Source organism: Pelophylax lessonae, assembly GCF_965119305.1.
Source record: "Pelophylax lessonae genome assembly, chromosome: 2".
NCBI classification, from domain to species: Eukaryota; Metazoa; Chordata; class Amphibia; order Anura; family Ranidae; genus Pelophylax; species Pelophylax lessonae.
In genome coordinates this window covers 587001064-587017318 of record NC_138769.1, presented here as the reverse complement: position 1 = coordinate 587017318, position 16255 = coordinate 587001064, and the positions used below count along the sequence as shown (strand labels likewise).

Here is a 16255-nt window from a genome sequence, read left to right as displayed (position 1 = left end):
ATTGGCAAGGGGTTTGCCTTGCGGCCAATCAGGAAGCGCGTATCCGACGCGCTTCCTGATTGGCCAGGAGGAGGATCGGTGTGACAATAGAGAATTTTCATTCGCTATTGTCACGCAATGGGTGGGCTCGGGACGCACTGCTCTGCGCCCCGGGTCCACCCTTTGCATCGCCCTATTAGAGCCTCTGGCTCTAATCAGGTGATGCCAAAAAAAATAAAAATTTCATGGAACTCCCTGCGTCAGGCGCCCCTGCATGCAGATTAGGGGGCCGGACGCATGGATGGGGGGGCGGCGCCTCTGCACCCTCTGTACACCGGCCGCCACTGATTGGGGATCTTTTACAACCTTATGTGGATGGATTCCAAGGATGCCCCTCCTATTCAGTCACACAGGGAGACTTGCTCAGGCACTCACCTTCTTCCTCCTCCCTCCCCCCCTCAGGCACTCACCTTCTTCCCCCCCCCCTCTGGCACTCACCTTCTTCCTCCTCCCTCCCCCCTCAGACACTCACCTTCTTCCTCCTGCCTCCCCCCCCTCAGGCACTCACCTTCTTCCTCCTCCCCCCGGGCACTCACCTTCTTCCTCCTCTCTCCCCCCCTCAGGCACTCACCTTCTTCCTCCTCCCTCAGGCACTCACCTTCTCCCTCCCCCCCCTCGGGCACTTACCTTCTTCCTCCTCCCTCCCCTCCTCAGGCACTCACCTTCTTCCTCCTCCCTCCCCCCCTCGGGCACTCACCTTCTTCCTCCTCCCCCCCCTCGGGCACTTACCTTCTTCCTCCTCCCCCCCCCTCAGGCACTCACCTTCTTCCTCCTCCCTCCCCCCCTCAGGCAGTCACCTTCTTCCTCCTCCCTCCCCCCCTCGGGCACTCACCTTCTTCCTCCTCCCCCCCCTCGGGCACTTACCTTCTTCCTCCTCCCTCCCCCCTCAGGCACTCACCTTCTTCCTCCTCCCTCCCCCCCTCAGGCAGTCACCTTCTTCCTCCTCCCTCCTCCCCTCGGGCACTCACCTTCTTCCTCCTCCCTCCCCCCCCTCGGGCACTCACCTTCTTCCTCCTCCCTCCCCCCCTCAGGCACTCGCCTTCTTCCTCCTCCCTCCCCCCCTCAGGCACTCACCTTCTTCCTTCTCCCCCCCCTCAGGCACTCGCCTTCTTCCTCCTCCCTCCCCCCCTCAGGCGCTCGCCTTCTTCCTCTTCCCCCCTCAGGCGCTCACCTTCTTCCTCCTCCCCCCTCAGGCACTCACCTTCTTCCTCCTCCCCCCTCAGGCACTCACCTTCTTCCTCCTCCCCCCCCTCAGGCACTCACCTTCTTCCTCCTCCCTCCCCCCCCTCAGGCACTCACCTTCTTCCTCCTTCCCCCCCTCAGGCACTCACCTTCTTCCTCCTCCCTCCCCCCTCAGGCACTCACATTCTTCTTCCTCCCCCCTCGGGCACTCACATTCTTCTTCCTCGCCCCCTCACATTCTTCTTCCCCCCCCCTCAGACACTCACATTCTTCTCCCCCCCCCTCGGACACTCACATTCTTCTTCCTCCCTCCCTCACATTCTTCTTCCCCCCCCGGACACTCACATTCTTCTTCCTCCCCCCCTCGGACACTCACATTCTTCTTACTCCCCCCCCCCCGGACACTCACATTCTTCTTCCCCCCCCTCGGACACTCCACTCACATTCTTCTTCCTCCCCCCCTCTTTCTTCTTCCCCCCCCCTCGGACACTCACATTCTTCTTCCTCCCCCCTCGGACACTCACATTCTTCTTCCCCCCCCGGACACTCACATTCTTCTTCCTCCCCCCTCGGACACTCACATTCTTCTTCCTCCCCCCCCTCGGACACTCACATTCTTCTTCCCCCCCCTCGGACACTCACATTCTTCTTCCTCCCCCCCCTCGGACACTCACATTCTTCTTCCTCCCCCCCTCGGACACTCACATTCTTCTCCCCCCCCCTCGGACACTCACATTCTTCTTCCTCCCCCCTCGGACACTCACATTCTTCTTCCTCCCCCCCTCGGACACTCACATTCTTCTTCCTCCCCCCCTCGGACACTCACATTCTTCTTCCTCCCCCCCTCGGACACTCACATTCTTCTTCCTCCCCCCCCGTGCTTCACTTGTCCGTCGCTTCCTTCGGCTCTCAGCTGAGCAGCGCTGCAGCCAGAAGAAGACGGAGGGGGTGGAGGCGGAGCCAACGCTAGGCGGCAAGGAGAGGAATTTGAAATCCTCCTCCGCTCCGAGAACCTCTTCAGACACTCTGGGCTAATAAATGGAAATGATCCACACGAGACCCGGGGCTTTTTGGGGGCACACTCGGGGCTGAAGCCCCGGTCAGCCCCCCCCCTGCCGACGCCACTGGGCCGGCAATTAACAGCGCTCTCCCATTGGTTGTTCGCAACCTCTGCCTCTAATTGGGATGGAGAGGAGAGGTGGGCGGAGTTGGGTTCCCCGGGAAGTGTATGGTTGCCATGCCGCCCTGGACTTCCTGTATACTATCCAGCCGTTACAGTGATGCGGTTGGGGTGGGTGTTTTTGCAGGGCTGACAGGCCGGGCAGATTTTCCGGGACTTCAGGCCGGCTCCGCGGGACCGCGGGACTCACGCCAATTTGCGGGACAGTCCCGCGGATTCCGGGACGGTTGGGAGGTATGCATTAGAGTGGTCTCTATTGATCTAAGAAGGGAAAGCTTCCATTACTTCTCTACTGTTAGAAGCAATCTTGTGAAGCCTGAGATTGGAGCAGGCTAACATTTGATGTGCTCTTTTGAAACACAGCAGACCGTTGTTCTCTCTGGAATGAACACAGAGCGCCTGTGATCCTCCTATTTAGGATCACAGGTCTCTGTGTTCATTTCACAAGTCCCTCCCTCATACAGTTAGAAAACACTCCCCTAGGCTCACACTAAACCCTTTGATCATCCCTAGGTTAACCCCTTCCCTGTCAGTGTCATTATTACGGTAACAGTGCATATTTTTAGCACTGATTACAGTAGTAATGTCACTGGTTCCCTCAAAAAGTGTCAAAAATGTCAGTTAGGGGTCCGATCTGTCCGCTGCAATGTCGCAGTCCCACTAAAAATTGCCGCCATTACTAGTAAAAAAAATAAAATAAAATAAAAATGACATAAATCTTTCCCCTAGTTTGTAGATGCGATAACTTTTGCGCAAACCAATCAAAATATACTTATTGGGATTTTTTTTACCAAAAATATGTAGCAGAATACAAATTGGCCTAAAAGGATGAAAAAATTAGTTTTTTAAATTTTTTTGGGGAATGTTATATAGCAGAAAGTGAAAAATATATATTTTTTTCAGAATTTTCGCACTTTTTTGTTTATAGCGCAATAAATAAAAATTGCACAGGTGATCAAATACCACCAAAATAAAGCTCTATTTGTGGGCAAAAAAGGGCATCAATTTTATTTAGGTACAGCTTCGCATGACTGTGTAATTGTCCATTAAAATAACGCAAATGGGCTGGTCATTAAGGGGGCAAATCCTTCTGGTACAAAAGTGGTTAAACAGTCATCTACTTTAAAAGTCCTTTTGTATGAATGCATTTAAGCCATACTCTGGCTCACCTTCCTGAGCCGAATTACGGAGTTATCTGAGATATGCCTGAGATAGCAAATGCAGGGGAAGATCTGTTGCCAAAAGATGTGTACTCTAATGCGGTACTCGATGATGTCTTTGGAGGGGTCATTATCTTTAAACCAAAGAAATCTCAAGAAGTTTATGTCTTTCTCTCTGGCAAGGAAGCAATGAAACATCTGTTGGTGTTGGATGTCAGCTATGAAAGCAAGAGTCCCTGTGGAAGCGTAAGAGCACCCCCAGAAGTTTGTTATTTAGGTCTGGACCTGTCAAGAGGACATCCGTAAGGGAGACACCCTTGAAATTTCCACTAGTGTCAAACAGTCAAGGCTGAGGTTGTCTCTCTTATTACCACCATAGGACTCAGTGGATTTGTGGCACCAGGGATCTTTCCTCTCTTCTTTCCAGTGACTACAGGAGCCGGCGACGAGCTCCATTCCTTGCTGGCACTCCTGCAGTGGATATGGCATCACCCACACTACTCCCCACAGTGATCGAGCCTGAGCGGCACACTAAAAATCTGTTGGTCACAGCAGGATAAGAAACATGGTTAGCAGTCACCAGCAGCAAAGACAGAAAGTCACAGACAGAAATAATGAGCTAACATAGATTTTATAGATTTTTTATTGAAAACATATGGTATGTTGCGGTTTATGCCCCCATTGGAGAGAGTTACTTACTGTCTCATCAGTATGGGACAGAAAATATCCCCAATGTTGAACCAGAACATAGTGAAGACTTAACAGGGCTTCTATGCCTTCCCCTCATTTATCTTCTTATGAAGAGCTTTTTCACATTGAGGCCGGGTTGAGGCCAGGTTCACATATGTGCGAATTGGATGCGGTGTTCACCGCATCCATCTTGCATGACATGCGAGTGTGACCAGGCCTCAATAGAGCCAGTTCACACATGTCCGTGGCAGCCACAGTGTGGTTTCCATAAGAGTCCTGTGCATGTTATGGTCTGGTTCAGGTGTGAATTCAGGCAAAAATTCAGACCTGAACTGGTGAACAAAAACGTAACGGACCCCAGACTGGAAACCGAGACCGGACATTTGTAAACCCGGCCTTAGGTTTTAAAAGGCACACATTTGCAAGTGTATTAGCTCAGATTTTTGTGCATTTTATGTATAGCAGTGTGTTTTTTCTTATTGGATTTACCATTTTGAAACACAAGCAAAAATAAATCTCACGGCATATTAAAAAATACCAGCAAGCTAAAACACATGTTAAACAAGTGAAAGTCTCTCTAAAAACATATATGGTGGTGTGTGAATTTCTGCAATGTAAAAATGCAAATGGAACTGAAGAAGTGTTTTTTTTTTTGCCTAGTTGGTGCAAATCCCTACTGAATGCAGAACCCTGTACATAGTGCTTACCTGACTTCAGTCAGAACTACAATGCAATTAAAATACATCTGACACATCTATTCATGTAGATTTGTTTTCCAAATAAGGGAAACTGCCTAACACTCTATTAAAAATGTGCATTGAATGAATTTATTTAACAGCATATCCAATGATATGAGGGTTAATAAGTTTCATAGATGTCGGAGCATATATATGGCGCAGGTTGAGCTCTGAGAAATTGGCATCTTCCAGGTCCTTCCATGTGATCTTCTGTATGCTGCAACCATCAAAAATCAGCTTCCAGGTTGGATTCATGACCTTCTGGAAAAAACTTGTCCAGCTGGAATCATCTGTGGCGGCAACATGTTCAATAAAGTAGAAAGCTCCACCCTGGAAAATGAGAAATTATATTATTACGAATATAGAAATGCTGTCCTGACAAATTGCAATCATCTTGTTCTGTATTCTTCACATTATCCTCTTCATGATGGAGGGTAAAACAAATCTTTAGCCCCTGTTCACATTAAGGCGATTTAACATGCGAGTTGACATGTCAAATTGCATGCCAAATCGGAGCCTATTGCCAGAAATGACACGGTCCGAATCTGTGCAACGCCATTGTGGTGCTGCACCGATTCCCAATAGTAGTTCCTGCTCTACTTTTGGTGACTTCGGGGGTGATTTCAATAGACATCTGTGTATGAACCCGCACAGATGTCTCTCAAATCACCCTGAAATGCCGGTTTGAAATTGTTTGAGTTCAGCCCGCCCTCAGTGTGATTGTGTGCCGGAACACAGTTTTGCAACTTTAACATCTTTAACCACTTGCCTACTGGGCACTTTTACCCCCTTCCTGCCCAGGCCAATTTTCAGCTTTCAGCGCTCTCACGCTTTGAATGACAATTGCGCAGTCATGCTACACTGTACCCATATGAAATTTTTATCATTTTTTTCACACAAATAGAGCTTTCTTTTAGTGGTATGTAATCACCTCTGGGTTTTTTATTTCTTACAAAACAAAAGAAAAAAGACAGAAAATTTTGAAAAAAAAAAGTTTTTCTTATTTTCTGTGAGTAAATTTTGAAAATAAATACATTTTTCTCCTTCACTGATGTGCACTGATAGGCGGCACTGATGGGCACTGATAGGCGGCACTGCTGGGCACTGAGAGGTGGCACTGCTGGGCACTGAGAGGCGGCACTGATGGGCGGCACTGATGGGCACTGAGAGGCGGCACTGATGGGCACTGAGAGGCGGCACTGATGGACACTGATGGGTGGCACTGATGGACACTGACGGGTGGCACTGATGGGCGGCACTGATGAGCACTGATGGGCAGCACCATGAGTGCCCACACTCAGTGCCCATAGTGGTGCTAGTTAGTGCCCATCAGTGCCTAGATGAGCAGGCACTGATGGGCACTGACTGGCAGCACTATGGGCACTGATTGTGGGCACTGATGGGGGGCACTGTGGGCGCTTATGGCATTTTTTCCCCTCTTGTGTAATCAGGGCACTGGTGATTAGGGCCCTGATTACATTCCTCTGTGTCCCCTTACCGCCGATCGGCTCTCCTCTTCCTCACACTGCAGTCTCTGTGTGAGGAAGGAGAGCTGACGATGAGAGATGATCTCATATGCTTACATATGAGATCATCTCTCATTGCACGGTCCGATCACGTTGTAAATGGCCGCTGTGTTTGGCCATTCACCACGATCTGTGATTGGCTGTGTCCAAGGGACACGGCCAACACAGATTTTCCCCAATGCTCGCGGGAGTGCGCAGGGAGCCTGTCACTGGGAAATTAGAGCCCGCGATGTTGCCGTCTTTCGGCTATAGCGCGGGCCGGCAGAAGTTAAGTAAAATTGTACATATCATTGCAACTACTTAGTGTATCGAAATATACCTTTTTTATGGATAATGGATATCTCCTGTTATTTATTATCAAAAGAAAACTGGCACAAAATAGTAATTTATTTTATTTTTTTAATGTAGCTGTATAGTTCTTGCTATTGCCATAACCTACCAACAAAAAACAACCCAACATTCTCTTGCTCCTGATGATTGCTGCAATACTGCATATGTGTATGCTATTTGTTGTATGTACCTGTAGTCCCAGTCCCAGAAACAATAGTGCATTTTATTTTTTATCCTGCAAAAAATACACTGGGTAAGAATCACCCCTCTTTAAAATAATCATATTTTGTTGCTTTGCTGCCTGAAATGAAGACAGACACAGTTTTTGTTTTATCCATTTGGATTTAATCAGTGGAACTTATAAAATTCAAGTGAAAGATATAACACCAACATGTCAGAAACAAAAAAAAAAAATCAAAAAACAGAATCACCGAGTTGGAAAAAGTATCACCCCCTTGTGTCAGTATTTTGAATCACCTTTTTCTTTAACCACTTTAGGACCAGAGGATTTTCCTGCTAAACGTCCAGGCCAATTTTTGCAACTTGGCACTGCGCGAATTTAAATGACAATTGCGCGGTCATGCAACGCCGTACCCAAACAAAATTTACGACCATTTTTTTCCCACAAACAGAGCTTTCTTTGGTGGTATTTGATCACCTCTGCGCTTTTCATTTTTTGCGATATTAATAAAAAAAGGGCAAACATTTTGCGAAAATTGACATTTTCTACTTTGACAGTTAAAAAATATCCAATATATTAAATTTTTGTCATATATATTAGGCCAAAATGTATTAAGCTACATGTTTTTGACAAAAAAATTCTAAATGAGCGTATTTTTAACCACTTTAAGACCAGAAGATTTTTCCCCATTCCTGACCAGGCTATATTTTGCGATTCGGCACTGCGTTATTTTAACGGACAATTGCACGGTCGTGCGACGCTGTACCCAAATTAAATTTATGTCCCTTTTTTCCCCACAAATAGAGCTTTCTTTTGGTGGTATTTGATCACCTGTGCGATTTTTAATTTTTAAAAAAAACGGCAACAATTTTGAAAAAAAAAAAAACAATATTTTTTACATTCTGATATATAACATACCCCCCAAAAAATGTATAAATCAAAATTTTTTAACATTTTAGGCCAATTTGTTTTCTGCTACATATTTTTGGTAAAAAAATAAATCACAATAAGCGTATTTTGATTGGTTTGCGCAAAAGTTATTGCGTTTACTAACTATGGGAAAGATTTGTCATTTTTATTGTTTATTTTTTTTTTTACTAGTAATGGCTGGCGGCAATCTGCGATTTTTTTTGCGGCATTGCAGCGGACAGATCGGACCCCTCACTGACATTTTTGACACTTTTGGGGGTACCAGTGACATTACTACAGTAATCAGTGCTATAAATATGCACTGTTACTGTAATAATGACACTGGCAGGGAAGGGGTTAACAGTGTTGGTGATCAAGGGGTTAAATGTATGCCTCATGCTTACTGAGGTGTGTGGGGGGGAGGGGGTTGTGTGAAAGAGACACTGATACAGCTATGCTGAATCCTGTAATCTGTCACTGTCTGTCACATAGGAGATCCGCCCGCTTTGTTTACAAAAACGGGCGGATTTCCTCACTCTGTCCCTGACGATCAGGGAAGAGCGGCGGTGATCACCACCTCTCCTCCCCTAGCCCGATTCCCGCTGTGACTGAATACAGCGGGGGCAAGCCTCCGGAGGCAAGCGGGCGCCGCCAAGAGGCGGCGGGATCCAGCGACGTAGGTCTACGTCTCCAGACCCAGGAGAGCCACTTTGCCGCAGTACTGTCATTGTGAGCAGTCGGCAAGTGGTTAATTACAGCCTTCAGTCTGTTGGGATATGTTGCTACTAACTTTGTGCAATATTTGCCCACTCATCTTTGCAGAAATGGTCAAGTTCAGTTAAATGTGAGGTTGTCTGTTTGTGGACTACAGCCTTAAATCCTTCCAAAGATTTTCAATGGGGTTTAAGTCTGGACTTTGACTAAGCCATGCAAGGAAATTCACCTTTTTCTCCTTCAACCATTGTGTGGTAATTTTTGCTGTGTGCTTTGGGTCATTGTCATGTTGTAAGGTAAACCTTCTTCCCATTGACAACTTTCTGGCAGAAGGCAACAGACTTTCCTCAAGAATTTGACGGTATTTTGCCCCATCCATTTTTCCTTCTATCCTAACAAGTGCTCCAGTCACTGCTACAGAGAAACATCTCCATAAGATATTACCACCTCCTTGCTTTACTGTAGGAATTGTGTTTTTTGGATGGTGAGCTGTATTGTATTGCTCCAAGACATATCGTTTGATGTTTAGGCCAAATCATTTAATTTTAGTCTCATCTGACCATAACACCTTTTTCCATGTGGCCTCAGAATCTTCAAGGCATGTTGTGACTGCATTTGGCCGTTCTTGAGGAGTGGCTTTTTTCTTACAACCCTCCCATACAAGCCACATTAGTGGAAAATTTGTGCTATTGTTGTCATATGCACACAGTGACCACTCTGTCAAAATTCCTGCAACTGCTTCAGAGTTCCTGTAGGCCTCTTGGTAGCTTCTCTGATCAGTTTTCTTCTGGCTCTTTCATCAGTTTTGGAGAGATGGCCTGTTCCAGGGAGGGTCTGCATTGTACCAAATACTTTTCAGTTCTTAATAAAAGACTTCCCTGTGCTTCTAGGCATTGATAAAGCCTTTGAAATGTGTTTGTATCCATCTCCTGACTTGTGCCTGTCCACAACGTTATTCCAGAGATCTTTTGACAGTGCCTTGCCACCCATAGTTGATTGTTTACTTCAGTTGCACTACCAGGGACTAAAATGCTCTAGGAAAGCTCTTTTCATGCTGAGCTTATTAAAATGACCACAGCTGATCACAATTGAAAGTCAAATAGCTTTGTGTGCCATTGAGAAGGTAATTAGCTACACCTGATTGAGTTTACAAGTTATTTTTAGGAGGGGGTGATCCTTTTCCAACTCAGTGATTCTGCTTTTCAATTTTTTTCAATTAGTTTCTTTTCTTGTTATATCTTTCACTTGGATGAGTAAATGCAGCTGGATAAAACAAAAACTGTGGGCGATTCTTTTCTAAACCCACTGTAAATATTATGTTTATATTATACAGCACATTTGAATAGGTTATACCATACAGGTGTTTGCTATACACACATCATACTATAATAATATCAAAAAACTTATATATGAATTAATTTTCAGTAAAGTGCTCAGTGCTTAATAATAAGGTGTATTATAAAGGAGGTGCATTATTATAGAAGTGTATAATAAAGTGTCAGAAATTCAACAACAAAGTGCCCAGTGTAGCCACCTTCACACTAGTGAGAACTCACTGACTCAGTTAGTCAGGTTGAAAAAAGTCCATCTAGCCCAACCAAATCCCATATACACAATTCTATACCCACAGTTGATCCAGAGGAAGGCGAAAATCGCCAGCAAAGCATGATCCAACTTGCTACAGCAGGGGAAAAATTTCCTTCCTGATCCCCTGGGAGGCAATCCGATATTCCCTGGGTCAACCCTTTGTATTAGAAGTGTTTCAAACAGCCACAGCGCTTTTTCCCTAAAGGGATTCACTCATTATGTATCTTCCACCATTTTTTTCATGCTATATCCCAATAAACATTGACCACGGGGAAAGACAAGAAGACCCAAATTGTATAAAATTGTTTTTTCTATTTTAAAACGGCATAAACTATAAGTATGGTACACACACTTATTGTGCTATATCCCAACACTTGGTTGTATAATTCTTAAAAATTACCTTTCTTTTTCAATCTGCAGCTCTGTAATTTCTGTAACATGCAATGCAATATGGCTACCTGGAAGCATTCCATACACAAATGGTGTACAGAAATCCCCCAAGAAATGTCCTTTCCTGCCAGTGATTGACTTACTGATTTTCCCAGGCGTCTGCACTAAGATAGAAATCGGATTTTGAGGATCCCCTGCAACAAAAATGTCATTTTTTTGAGAGACACAAGGGAAATTCCACCTAAAAGGATGCAGACCCTGTCACTTTCCTCATTAGAGGCCTGCAGGTGCAGCAGCTATTTGATAATTATTAAACCACTCCCATACTAATTCTCTCAGCAAATGGACACAGACAAACAGCTATTCTTTCAAAATAACAAAAGGTAGGAATTTGCAACAAAGTTTGTTAAAATCCCTGCAATGTACATAGATCACCTAGAGGGGAATGTTTTTTTTTTTTAACAAAAGTGGAGTAACTCTTTAAGCTTGTGTAGATGCCAGCTCCACTTGCTCTCTCTGTGGGAGCACAGCCCCACCCTGCAGGATGACGTCAGTGCCTGGAATTCTGCCGGGGCTCACTGATGGAGAAGAGGCACCGAGTGTTGTTGAGCACTTAGTACAAAATTGACAGCAGTTATACAGTAAATGGAGTGAAGTGAATCATGCAACACTGAGCACTTTAATATTGGATGAACTGGATCACAGAATATTTTATTGTGCTGGATACTTTGTAGTTGAATTTCTGACACTTTTTTATGAAGCACGGAGTACTTTTCTGTAAATGTATTCATATATAATCCATAAAAATAATGAGGTGCTATACTGTATATTATATATATTTATGTTTTTAATATTATAGGGTTTTTGATATAGGAGCTGGTGGAGATTTGCTAGGATAAGTGCAGTCGTTTTTCAAGCTCTTTGGTGTTAAAAAAAAAAGCTCCTGAAAAGCTCAAGAAAAAAATGCTTTCCTTTAAAATCAATGATTTCTTTCACAATGGGGTGGTGCACTTGCGGGGCAATGGAAAAAATCCTACTTGCAGCATCTTTGGAGCTTGTTTGGGGGAGTTAAAAAAGTGCACCAAAAACGCCCCACAGCGTGTCCTTTAAAAATCACTTCACAAATGCCTCAAAAGCACTGCAAAAGTGCTGCAAACGCACTTAGCGTTTTACTGGCAGTTCTGAAGTGAATCAGTGTGAAAGGGGCCTAAAGGAGAAGCAGCTCTTTTGGTCTTACTTCTCCTGTGGGTCCCAGAGGTTCCCTTTGTTCTGCACTTCCGTGACCTGGTTTCAGCCAACAGCGGGCTAAAGTCTGCTGTCAACTGACGTCACTCAGCCGGTCCAGAGTCTGGAGAGATTCTTTCTTTAATGTCAGGATCCACCCAGATGGCTCAGCCTCTCAGCATGTCACTGGGAGACTGAGCCAGCAAATCCTGCCACCTCCACAGCCCGGCGCTCCAGCAAGTGCTGGAGGAGCAGAGCAGAGAGCCAGTGACTGACAGTCACAGGCTTTCTGTTTACTGAAGACAGAGAACTGAGTGATCAGCGGTCTTTCGTCTTAGATGCAGCAGGGAACAGATACAGCATTGGAGCAATGCAGCATCCACCTAGGTGAGTATGTTAATTGTTTATTTCAATTCCCATACTTCTCTTTAAAATCCTAACTAAAAAATACTGAACATGATCTTTGACCCTGACCCTGACCTTTGACCCTAACTCTAACCTTGAACGTGGCCTAGATTAAACCCTGGTCTAGTTTTTTATTTTACACAGACTGTTTTTGTTTACAATGTTCTCCTCTAGCAAGGTGAAAAAAGATACATTGTATATTTTTCTCCATACCAGAGGAGAAAACAACACAGGAGTGGGCTGTACAGTGGCTTTTTTTTGGACAGAGTGGAGTGGAATTTGCATAGCTGTGAGGTTTCTATTGCTAGAAAAGACAAAAGAAAAAGGGGCGCACCGACCTAGTGCATCACCACTAAAACCATTTATTAAAATATTAAAAAGTATACAATATACTCACAAGGCAGGTGTGATAATACACACATCAACATTGCATATAAAATTTCCAAGGTAGCCAAGGTCCCATACGTAGCCGAATGGCATGCAGAGTGCCGCATGGGGCTGCTGTGGCTGGGCTGACGCGTTTCAGGGGCGAACCCTTCCTCAGAGCCAGACAACTTTTCATTGCATTTATATGCAATGTTGATGTGTGTATTATCACACCTGCCTTGTGAGTATATTGTATACTTTTTTAATATTTTAATAAATGGTTTTAGTGGTTATGCACTAGGTCGGTGCGCCCCTTTTTCTTTTGTCTTTTCTCTCAGTTGGTTCTGGATACCCTTGATCCTGAGGGGGCAGCAAGACCATTGGCTTTTTTCCACCTGAGTCTGAGGTGCATCTCTCTTCCCTCCGTCATATTCTACTTGAGCGCAGGAGATTTGCTTTACTACTTGAGGTTTCTATTGCTGTCTGTGCCACTGTTAGGGAGATTCATTCTCTCTATTTGTCCGGTTCACCATTATCACTGAGAGTGAAAGTGAAAGAAAATCCCTAATCTTGGATTGTGACCAGAGCAGGGATAGAGGGGAAATCTTCCAATGGGAACACTAGTTTTGGTGACAACCAGGGATTCCCTCACCTTGAAGGGATTTCTTCTCACTTCCTGTTTTGGCTATAAAACATGAAATGAAGGGAAATTTCCTCAATTAGACACAGATGGCAAAAAAAACCTGATGGGGTTAGAACTAAAAAAAGGTTTTTAGTTCTACTTTATCCACTTGCCGACCGCCGCAAGTATATATACTGCGGCAGTCAGCCCCGTGCAGGCAAAGTGACGTACCGGTACGCCACTCGCCTGTGAGCCAATAGGGGGCGAGCGCGCACCGCCGGAGGCGCGCTCCCGCCCCCGCTCGTTCACGGACACCTCCGCGCGAGTGACCGGTGGACCCAATGTCCGCCGGTCACTCGCGATCGTCAGTTACAGAGGGAGAAAGGCAGGCGGCTAATGTAAACACAGCCGCCTGTCATTCTCCCCTGTGTAACAGCAGAGATCATACGGTCCTGCTATGTATTACCGTAGATCTCTGCTGTTACAAACACAGCCACATCCCTGCACAGTAAGAAACACGCCCCTAGGGACACACTTAACCCTTCCTTCTCTAATAAAGTTAACCCCTTCCCTGCCAGTGTCATTTTTACAGTAACAGTGCATATGTATAGCACTGATTACTGTAGTAATGTCACTGGTACCCCCAAAAGTGTCAAAAATGTCAGTCAAGGGTCTGATCTGTCCGCCGCAATGTCGCAGTCCCAAAAATCTTTCCCGTAGTTAGTAAACGCAATAACTTTTGCGCAAACCAATCAAAATACGCTTATTGCAATTTTTTTTTACCAAACATATGTAGCAGAAAACAAATTGGCCAAAAATGTTTAAAAAATTTAGATTTTTACATTTTTTTGGGGGAATTTCATATAAAAAAATGTGAAAAATATTGTTATTTTTTCAAAATTTATGCTATTTTTTTGTTTATAGCGCATGATCAAAAAATCGCACAGGTGATCAAATACCACCAAAAGAAAGCTCTGTTTGTGGGAAAAAAAGGACGTCAAATTCATTAAGGTACAGCATCGCACAACCGCGCAATTGTCCGTTAAAGTCACTCAGTGCCGAATCGCAAAATAGGGCCTGGTCAGGAAGGGGGTAAAAACTTCCGGGGCTTAAGTGGTTAAAGCTAATCTCCAGGTTTTAGTGAACTTTAAATAGTTTGATTGGAACAAGCTGATCCAAACAAACTATTTACTTTACTAACAGATGCAGCAGCTGTGAGGGCTGTATAAACTGTACGTAGCACCAGCTACATAGAGCAAACAGCACTGTGTTCCGGCAGAGGAACAGGAACTTCCTGTCTTGCTCCCAGTACGAAATCAATTAAGGCTGAGTGCTGCTATGCAGTTCACAGTGGAGTTTGGATTCTATAAATGAATACAAAGCCTCCTCTGATTGGCTGAGACAGAGATTGTGATGTCATCTGCATGCATTTCCACCTAAGCCAATCAGAGAAAGCTTTGCAAAGGAATGCTCCTTAACCAAATCCCCTGGACGGAAACAGTAGTTAACCCATGCAGTGTGGGCACAGCCCCATTGCATGGAAATAAGTTGAGGTTTGTTGGAGTTCACTTGAAATAGGGGAACATATGTGTCTGAGCTTTCTAATCATTATTAGGGTGCTGTTTCAGAAGTTCTAGTCCAGTTAGGTGTGGAGTGCCACGTGGAGGGGATTCACAATGATATACATGAAATGTACAGTATATATTGTTTGGACACCTTTGATCATGCCTGGAATATTTTACAGAATTGGATGAGTAATACCATCATGAAAAACTATACAGTATGGTACGGGTACCTGATATATTTAAAACATTCACTTGGTAACTACTGACACATTTTTTTTTTTTTTTTTATGGATGATTTTTAAGTCTGTTTTATATAATCACTGTCTTATGTGAGTATGATTTTAAATGCATGCACTTTTTATATGTTTATCTCATTTTATATGTTTATCTTACTAAACAAATACTCTATATAATCTTCTGCCTCCAGGGAAGCTGTGCCCCAGCCACACAGCAGTCCGCAACTTTGCCAAAGGCATATACCAAAGAAAGTAAAAAAATAGGCTCATGGAATATCTTGCAAAATTTTTATATAAATCAAAGCATAACACAAGAACTGGGTCTCAGTCAAATGCTGACCAAGTTTCCCAGCCAAAAGTGCTTACTCATCAGGTTGCTGGGTTTCTTCACCTGTAGTACATACCCAAAATTAAGCTGGCTGTAATATCCCAAGTTTGATCCATGTAAGGCACATGGCAGCCAGGCACACTGTAATTTACAGTCACTTTTTGAAATTTTTTTGCTGGTTTAACTTGGGTAGGGTGTGGGTGAGCTTTGGGATACTCCAAACTAACAGAAACACAATGGAGGACAATTCTAACTGTTCTGACTCTTCAGGGTGCAACCACCCCTTGTATTGAGTAATCAGTGATCTACAACTCAGGGAACCCCTTTGCGAAGGTATACTCTGATTCAGCAAACTGTAGTAAGCTCTCCCAAAAGTGACAAGGACAGTCTCTAGGATCTTTAAGGCAAGTAATGCCTTCTTGTAGTACCAGCCAGCCTTTGTACTGGAGGCCTCCAAGCTGGATTTTCCATAGACTTCCTGCAATGTTTCAGAGACTCTGGATGTGGAACTCTGAGCTCCAGCTGGAGCTGGGACCCAAATGGATTTCTTCAATTCTGCAGCTAACAGCCCAGAGGGCCTCAGCCTTCATAGCAAACACACAATCTCCTGCGCTTGAGAGTGGGTCCCAAAGGTAAAAGGTGCCTATATTCCCATCCTGGCTTTAATGGATATGCTTCGCCTTGCTGCCCTCTTAATACTATGGGAATCTGGATACACTAAAACCATAACAAAAAAAAAAAACAGAGGGCGCACCAACTTAGTGTACTATTCTCAAAATATTATAATAAAAACAGAATGGTGTAGCGCTAAATTATGAATGACAAACACTGATACTGAATCAAAGTATGATGTTAACATATACAGTCCAAAAAATGAACACTGA

The 16255-nt window shown here is 44.5% G+C and overlaps 1 protein-coding gene across 1 annotated transcript in view; it reads right to left on the bottom strand.

Moving 5' to 3' along the window:
* Window positions 1-5055: 5055 nt before the first annotated feature.
* Window positions 5056-16255, bottom strand: part of LOC309545153 (thiol S-methyltransferase TMT1A-like) — a 113639-nt gene continuing 102439 nt past the window's right edge. Inside the window, exon 2 of the mRNA XM_082244290.1 lies at window positions 5056-5318. Within this exon, the coding sequence (XP_082100416.1) occupies window positions 5079-5318 (240 nt within the window). The 3' untranslated portion in view covers window positions 5056-5078. The remainder of the gene's footprint in view (window positions 5319-16255) is intronic.